Below are 9,343 nucleotides of genomic sequence, written 5' to 3'. Positions count from 1 at the left end.
CACCTGTAAGGAAAAAACTGTTCTCTCTTCCTTGGGATTGGCTGTTGCCATGGATACTCTTGTGTTTCGAGGCTGTGGGCGCTGTCTTACAACCAAGCTGAGGAATCTTGCTGCTCGGGGGTGAGCTGGGGCCCTCAAGACCGGGATTCACACTGGGGGAGGTGAAGCAGCTGTGGGAACTCAGGCCGAGCCGGGACCCTCTCTGCCAGGGTCAGGCTTCCGGGGAAAGGAAGAGACCGCAGTTCCGGGGAAGGCTGCGCGACTCTGCGAAGCTCTAGGCTCCCCTCAATTCCGGAGATTTTGGGAGCTCACTCAAAACTTAAAGGAGCTGTCTTGGCTATGTGGGGAGCATTCGATGGTTACTCACTCACCGTTCCCCACAAACCAATTGACATTCTTTTCCTTCCTTCCTTCCCTTCTTGTCTCCCTCCTTTCCACCCTCTCTCTTTCTCTCTCTTTCTTTCTTTCTTTCTTTCTTTCTTTCTTTCTTTCTTTCTTTCTTTCTTTCTTTCTTTCTTTCTTTCTTTCTTTCTTTCTTTCTTTCTTTCTTTCTTTCTTTCTCTTTCTTTCTTTCTTTCTTTTTTGTAATAAATAATGTACATGCCTTTATAAAGTAGATTTCTCTCCCATTTCTTTACAGGGGTTGAAGGGTGGAGTTTCTTAAGCTTTTCTACTTTTGACAGCTTTAGTCAACTCCAAGTGATTCGTTATTAACTTAGAGCACTTTAATGTAGCCTATTTATAACAGTGCGATTCATCTATGGCTGCACGTTCATATACAGTAACCACTGACTACAGGTGGCTATTGAAAACTTGAAATGCAGCTAATCTTAACTGAGATGTGCTGCAGGTGTAAAATACACAACAAATTTCTAAGAATTCATGTGCAAAGAAAGAACGTAAAGTTTTTGCATTGATATTAATAATTAATTTTGTGATTACATGTTGAAATATTTTGGATATATTGGGATAAATAAAATATATTATTAAAATTAATTTCACTTGTTTCTCTTTTAAAAATGTTGGTACTAGAAAACTTAAACTTGCATAAATGTTCAAATATGTAATTGGACAGGGGTGATCTAATGAGCCAGTAAATGAACAGAGAGTCATATAAAGGGAATGACTCACCTCCACCATACTCTTCTGCCTCTCTTTCTACAGAACGTTTAATATACCTGTGCATTTTGCATTGTAGGCATAGAAAAAAATAATCTAACTTTCCTTCTAACAAGGCTTTCGAATTGCACTTAGAGTTCCATTGCTGGATAATGTTTTGCCCTGGTTCTATTTGAAGTGTCATTTCATTTCATTTAGTTTTTCTTTCTTTTTTCTCTTTTTTTATTTTTTTGAGTGAGGAGGTTGTGAGTAGAATTGATTTTAAAATGATTGAGTAGAGTGAAAGGAGGAATTAATGAAAGGGAAAGAGGATGGAGAGAAGGAATGAAGAAAAGAAGACAGGTGGAAAGGTCAGGCCTTAGAGGAAATGAAAGAAAAAAAAGAAGTTTAAACTAGTGCCATGAAAAATAAAACGATAGCTGACTAATACTTTTTCAAACTTTTTTGGGGACTAAGACCAACAGTGAAAAACAACAAACAGAACATTAACAAAACACATATTACACTGCAATTCATGCATACATGCATACTGAAATATGTGTACTGAAATAAATAACAAACAAAAATCTTATTAAACAATTCTGATGTTTATTATATATGGTGCAATTATATAAATATATAAATTAATAAGAGTATTAGAGTACTATTACAGTTGATCACTTCATAGTCAAATTTTAAAAAGAATGAGTGAAGAGATAAAACAATGTTTGGTGTAACCATAATATGTGATAAAAGTTTGTTAAAACATGTTTATATAAATATGTTGGATTGGTATGACAAATTAGAGAACATATAATTTTTAGTGACATATGAGCCTTTTCATTTTTTAAGTGGTTCTATGTTTTATTATAAAGAATAATGGAGGACGATGATGCAAAGCTCAAAGCAGAAATAGAAGCTGAATTGGATAAATTCAGCATTTCCTCCTTGGAAAATGAGGACATTGAGAGTGATTCAAAATCAGAAACCCAGAGTGATGATAGTGATACAGTAAGTATTGCACTTTTGAAACTTTTTAACAGGAGTAGGGTTTTCAAGAGAAATATTACTTTTCTTAGGATGTTTTTGTATACTTCTCATTTTTTTAGAAGCATTTTTATAAACAATTGATATAAATGTAAATTATATTGAATATATATAGTCACCTATAATTCCACATTGCTAGATGAGCATCTTTGTAAAATTGGGATTATATACATATTTGTATTTTGATTTTTGTTTTTATTTAATTATGAACATTTTAACATGATTAAATTACTTGGAAAGAAAAATATATATGATATCTTTTGACCTATCAAAATGGTTACTTTTTGGAATAAAACAAATTATCCTTTTATTTGTGTATTTTTACCAATGTTTATATGCTTACACAGTTTATTCATAGATTTCTTCATTTATACCAATATCCTTTATCTAGCTGGAATTTATTCTCAGGAATTTATGAAATGTAGAACTAATTTGAAAATCTTCTGCACATACTGAGCTAATATTTCCAGTGTCTCTTGTTTAATAATCTACTTTTTTTCAATTGATTTGTCATATGTCTTATGGATAGTTATTGTACATATAATCTGTCCAAGACTGTCTATTTTTTCTGTTTCTGTGTTCATTATTTTCCTGCTGTTGTATATTTTTAAATATTGAATGAATCAAATTATTCACATTGTTTTACCATTTTAAAATCTTAGCTAAGCTTTTTTTTTTAAAAAAAACCATTTTTTAAAAGATTTCGTACAATAATTTCACTTTGTATTTTATTAGGATTGCACTAAACCTACCTATTGCTTTTAGAAAAATTAATTTTGTTACATTATGTCTTTTATCCAGAGTTAATTTAAATGAGAAAAAAATCTGAAATTCTTTATTTGAATATGAAATCCCTCAGAACAATGGATTTTATTATATTTTATTGTACCTCTTTATATTAAAGGAAGGAGAAAATTTTAAAGCCCTTCTCTTTCAATTAAGATAGCTCACAATTATTTATGTTGCTTAGAATCAATGTAAATATTATAACCGGGGGAAGAAATTATTAACTAAGGATATAGAGATTATAGATTATATTTCACAGGGCATAATAATCTGTATAATCCAGGTAGCTTAAAAAACTTCTTAATTAAACAAGAAATAGAAATTTCAAAGCAGAGCAGATGTCATAAAAGTAAAATTGATATTTTTGTCAATATTTTTAATAAACTACTGTATCAGGACTCATTTTATGACATAAATTTTACGTGCTTTTCTGTAGTACTGAGAGAAAGGTATTATTTTCTCATTATTTTCTGACATTTATTCTCAAAACTAAACACTGAATTTTATTAGGATAGAGAAAATAAACTGGCTGAAAATCCTATTAAACACATGAAAACCCAGTATGGCAGAAACTATTTGTTTTTAGTTAGATAAAAGCAGGTGCATATCATGTTCATTTTGTTTCATTCATGCCATGCTTGAGGTCCCTTAATGAAGTTTTGTAGTCATGTAAATATATGTAGCTTCAAGATTATTATTATTAAAATCATTTCTGGATGCTTCAAGTATTTTGTTGTTATCAATATCATTTATTTGCATTATATTTTCTAACTAATAATGGTATTTATGGTGGAAGGAATTTATTTTCACATTTTGCATATCAATATATTTAGTTATTTAGAAAATTTACAAATTGATTTACATAGGCTATATTGGTAGATATTTTGTAACGGCTCACAAATGTGACTGAATTTGTGTATGATAATCACAAAGCCAGTTTTGAATGTAATAAATAATTATATCTGGTATTAGTTTTACATTAAATGTTTTGAAAAATAATCTTGCAGTTTTGATTGACATTTAATAATATTTATTTGAAGTTAGAATTAGTCTAAAAATGTATACAACTGTTAAGGGCACTCAAAAATAAACCGCCTCTAATAAAGTTAACGAAATTGATATGTAGGTAACTCTTTTCATTTGTTTTCTTAGGGTTTTCTAGAAATGCACAACCACCTGAAGATTAAAAGCAAACTTTAGCCAAATATGTTTGTCTGAAATATGTTCTTTATATGGAACCCTTTGACTTCATTTACATGTTTTGGTCAATTTTTTTGATGTGGAATAAAGGGTTAAATATTTGACACGAAATTTTGATGATAAATACTTTTACAGTTTCTTTTATTATTCAATTTTTTAGAATTCAGTTAAATTACCAGAGTCAGTTCTTCATTGTATTAACATTATAAAGAACAGGAGTAAAACTGTTGAAGAGCTTATTCTTCAGGACTTGGAAGACACTGATATTTTAAGTAAGTACTGTTTTCATCTATCTGGCAGATAAGCTTTCTGTAAGTATAAACAAATTATAATTTAGAAAACTAAATTGCTTAAAATTCTTATCTCTTACTGTGCACATGTGTATGCATTTAGTGTATTTCTAATATAATATCTATAGTGTATTGGACTGATGGGTTTAGTTCATAGAGTTGGGTTTAATTCATTCTATACATAGTTCAGCCTATGTGTAGCCTAATTATGAAAAAAAATCAAAATTTTTTTACTGTATTTCTTATGTCTTCAGTAAATGCCATCAATTTTTTATTTCCCCGGTCCTAATTAATACCAGCTATCCTATTACTTTACACTAAAGAATATGAAACTAATCATGAGACTCTTCTAGCAGTATCAGTATATGTATCTTTTTGAAAAAAATATAATCATTTGTATGAAAAGCCCAAAAGTATTTTGCTTAAACTGTGCAAATTTGCTTCTTGGAATTATTCTAAGACTAATAGAAAGATCAAAGATTTAATTAGAATTAATCTTGGCTTGGTTTATATTGAGAAATGTCAGCAACCTAAATGTTCAACAAGACCTTGTTTTGTTGAATAATAAACCTATTTTAAAAAATGGCTTAGATAAATATTTAATGACAAAAATATTCATGATATGTTAAAAGTTATTTTAAAATTAAATGGCATTTATGTAAATATTAGTATAAATTACAATGTAGATATTCATATTCATTCAACAAATATTGTTTTGTGATAGAATGCGTTATGGTCACTGAGAATACAGCAGTGAACAAAACAAGCAAAGGTTCTGCTCCTCTGTTTTAATGTTCCAGTGTGGGGAGAAAGATAATAAACAAATATGCAGTATTTCAATAGTGATAACTGCTATGAAGGGAAAAAAATGTAAGGAGATAGAGACTGGAGTTTACTACTTTAAATAGTCAGGGAAGGTCTTTATGTCAAGGTGGTATTTGAGCAATGACTTAATAAATGTAAAGCTGAGCCACATGGTATCTAGGAAGCCTGTATTCTGGAAAGAGGGAAGTATAAAGGCCCACTGAGTGGACTTAATACGTTTGAATTACATTAAGTACACATTTCTGGTTATATCTGAGAAAACAAGGGATTACATGATATAAGGCTCTTCTAAACCATTTTGTGGACTTTGGATTCTATTTTCAATACATAAGGGATTTTGAGTAAGCAATGATAGTATCTGACTTATTTGGAAACAATCATCCTGTTGACTGTGTAGAGAATATGCCTTGAGGTAGTCAAGCTACTACAAGACTATTGCAATAATATGATTAGAGATGAGAGTGGTTTGAGTAGACATGAAGAAATATGGTCATATTCTGGAAACTATTTTAAGGTGAAAAGAAACAAAAGGATATATTGGAGGACTGGTATAAAATGAAGAGAGGAAGGTGGCTCCAAGATTTTTGTCCTGAACATCAGCATGAATTGCTATGTAAAGATTTACTGTATATTTTGACAGTGATTATCTGTGATTGAATTCTGAGGAATGTTAATGACATGATTTGTTTATTTTTTTTACTTATGGTTTTAACAATTAATATATAAATTCATTGACAGTGATATAGCCATTTATAGCCTAATTATGAAAAAATCAAAGGAAACACAATTGTAGAAATTAGTTACACCAATTGAGATACAACTACAGTTACAGCAGTGGTTTAGAAAATTATGAGATCTTGTATATGACTCTAATCTAATCTAATTTGATCTCTAACAAGATCAAATAGATTAGACTTTATATGAGATCTGATAATCACAATGAAAAAAATGATTTTCTCAGAAAATTTAAATGGTTAATTATTTAAAATTATTAAATTTATATTAGTAGAATTAATTATTTTTAAATTATAAATTATTAAAATTAATTATTTTAATTTATCAAATTATTAAATTAAAATAGTAATTTTAAATTAAATTTATTATAAGTTTATTACATTATTACTATTTATTATTTATTAAATTTGAATTTATTGAAATTTAAATTATTATCCTGTGTAATAATTTAATTATGTATGTATTCATTATTATATGAACTATTAATTTAATTTAAAATATTTATTACATTATTTATTACACAGGATGATAGATTAAATGAAATTAAAATTAATTTAATTAATAATTTTTTAAGGAAACAAATTATCAAAATTATTTGAAAAATTGAAAAAAATTAAATCCATAATATGGCAAGGAGGTGGAAAGAGATTTCTCCAATATTGCTAAACTAAGAAAGATTTTGCAACTGGATTCTTAAAACCCATTAAAGAGCAAAAATACTCTATTTCTAAAAGCTGTATATTTCGGATCACAATTGTACGAACAGAGCATAGACAAAAGAAACTAGAAGCTAGTTTCATTTATGAATATAGATGTATTCATTGGGGTTCTCAGTTGTAGAAAACAGACATTCTAGCTACTTGAGGCAGTAATTTTTTTTGTTTATTTTTATAAGGAGAGATCTTCTGAATATTTATTGCTGTGTTATGAATATAGATGTATTGATTGGATTTCTCAGTTGGAGAAAACAGACGTTAGCTACTCTAGGCAGTAAGATTTTTTGTTTATTTTTATAAAGAGAGGTGTTCTGAATATTAACTGCTGTGAAACAAAGTTAGAAACTTAAAATAATTTATTATTATAATTTTGGTTCCCGTTGGTACACTGGGCTCACCTAAACAGTTCTTGCTTGGATTTTCATGTGTTTATAGTCAGATGTTGATTAAGTCTGTAGTCATCTGAAGGCTTGACTGGATTAGAAATCCAAAATAGCTCATTAAAATGGCTGGCCTTTGATGCCACTTGTTGGCTGGGGAATTCAGATGTGGCTTTCAAGTGGTGGCACCTATATGTAGCCTCTCTCTTTGGCTTTTGCTCCTCAGATCATGTTACCTAGATTCTGAGGAGTGTTCTACAGCAAACTACCAAGAGACCAAGGTGGAATCTTGTAGGGCTTCTCATGATCTCTTCTCAGACATCATGCATCATTTCTGCCACATCCTGATGGTCACACAGGGTCAGCCTATGTTCTATGTGGGAGGGAACTATACAGGGTATGTATACCAGGTATGCTTCTTTGGAAGAAACATCTTTGGGGACTATCTGCTACAATAAATATCGCAATTATTAATGAGACTGAAGAAACAGTCTCTAGTCTAAACATCTAAGGTGTAGAATGAACCCCACACATATATTGTAAAACTGGGCTGCATCAGAAGCTGCTGTCTGCTCTTAAGAAGTTCAGATACATTAATCCTCTACTATACATTCCTGTCTCCCAACTTAGAGCTCCTTCTACCACATTCTGGGCCATAGACATAAAAATATCATCACCTGCCTCTCTTTAGACATAATATTTTATGTAAATAAAGAGTTTATGTAAATCTATTTATGAACATAAACTAAATCACTCTCAGAAACCTATCTGCAAAGGAATCTAGATGATGTCATTTTTTTCTTTTTGACCTCTCACACAGGAAAGCATGCCAGAAAGGTAGTGAATAGGTGGTCGAGGAAAAAAGAAATCTATAATATCTGACAAAATAGGTGTGAATAATCAGCCAGCAGAATGGTCCTCTGTAAAGTTAGTTTACTATTAGGAAACGTCACCGTGTTATAACATATTAATTGAATGAAAGAAAAGAAACATAATTACATCTGCACAGTTAATTAAAAAATTATAAAATTCAGCAAATCATAAAATAAGAAATATAATTTCTCTTCACTTAAATGATAATAGTTATAATTTCTAAATTTGTATTTTTATTAAAGTGTTTTCAATACCTTGTGAAAAGTCATATTGCTGGTTTGTGGCAGATAGAGTTGAATTTTTGTTGATTTCTAGTCAAGATGTCATTGCACTGTCATGCAAAGCATGATTCTTTATGCCTGGGAAATAAACTAAAGGCACTAGAATATGGGAAGTGATAAAGAGTCAAAGTGCTTTAGAAATTTATTACTTTTATTTTTAGAGTAAATATAACAGATTTCCTCTATTTTTTATTCTTTATTATTTTTCTGTTGTTTTGAGTTTCCCTTACTGATCAACAATATACCCTAATAGAATTTGAGATTAAAGATTATGAAAGGGTTTGAAGTTTTGACATATTGTATTGTACTTTAATATTTGAAGTTATAATTTTTTTTTTCTAGGCTGTAGTTATGGAGCAGTTTCTAATAATCATATGCATTTAAGGACAGGACTATCAACTGAATATGAAGAAAGTTCGGAGCAATTAATGAAGGTATATATTCAATATTTGACTTAAAGTATTCACTATTACAATTCGAAATTTTCTGTCAGGATGATGCTTTGCTGATTTTAAGTTCATTGATTTAAATATTAAAAATTAATTATTTTTAATTATTTTGGTTTTGTGTTTTTCTCTGGCATATAATATAAAAACACTCATATGTCAGTCTTCAAGGATATTGAAAGTGGTGACTTGAGCCATTTATACCTGGCAATTTAATGTGCTTGTAAATAAAACAGTAGAACTATATTACACAATTTTTGTTTTCTAAAAATTCTGAGGAAAATAATGAATATACTCTAATGTACTCCTTCTTAGGACTGTACTATGTTCCAGCAGAGGCTTTACTCTGTAGAAAATTTAAATTTAGAATATCATATACTAGTTTTTATAAACAAATACAAGAAAAACTTACTTAAAACATAGGAGTAAAGGAGAGCCTATCATTTTATTAAGTTAAAACCCCGCAAATGTATTTAAGAGAAAGTCTCTTGTAGAGATTCACTTTTTATATTGATTTTTACCTCTCATTTTATCCAACTTTCTCTCCTTTTATCTAACTGTATCCCTCCTCCCTAACATGTTTAACATAATTTGAAAATTGTCTACATATCTCTTATTTTTTTGAATGTTTTACTCTTTTGAATGTATTTTGGTAACATAAATTTA

General features: G+C 29.6%; 1 protein-coding gene across 1 annotated transcript in view; it reads left to right on the top strand.

Annotated features, from left to right (window-relative positions):
- Positions 1-79: 79 nt before the first annotated feature.
- LRRIQ1 (leucine rich repeats and IQ motif containing 1) overlaps positions 80-9,343 on the top strand; it is a 219,348-nt gene continuing 210,084 nt past the window's right edge. Inside the window, exons 1-4 of the mRNA XM_012442102.3 lie at positions 80-120; positions 1,974-2,109; positions 4,292-4,403; positions 8,574-8,665. Coding sequence (XP_012297525.2) covers positions 1,978-2,109; positions 4,292-4,403; positions 8,574-8,665 — 336 coding nt within the window. The 5' untranslated portion in view covers positions 80-120; positions 1,974-1,977. The remainder of the gene's footprint in view (positions 121-1,973; positions 2,110-4,291; positions 4,404-8,573; positions 8,666-9,343) is intronic.

The sequence above is a fragment of the Aotus nancymaae genome, unplaced genomic scaffold (genome assembly GCF_030222135.1).
Source record: "Aotus nancymaae isolate 86718 unplaced genomic scaffold, 86718_ANA_hifiasm-v0.15.2.pri h1tg000016l, whole genome shotgun sequence".
NCBI lineage: Eukaryota > Metazoa > Chordata > Mammalia > Primates > Aotidae > Aotus > Aotus nancymaae.
Note: the sequence above shows the minus strand (reverse complement) of the source record. Positions and strands in the feature narration are given on the sequence as shown.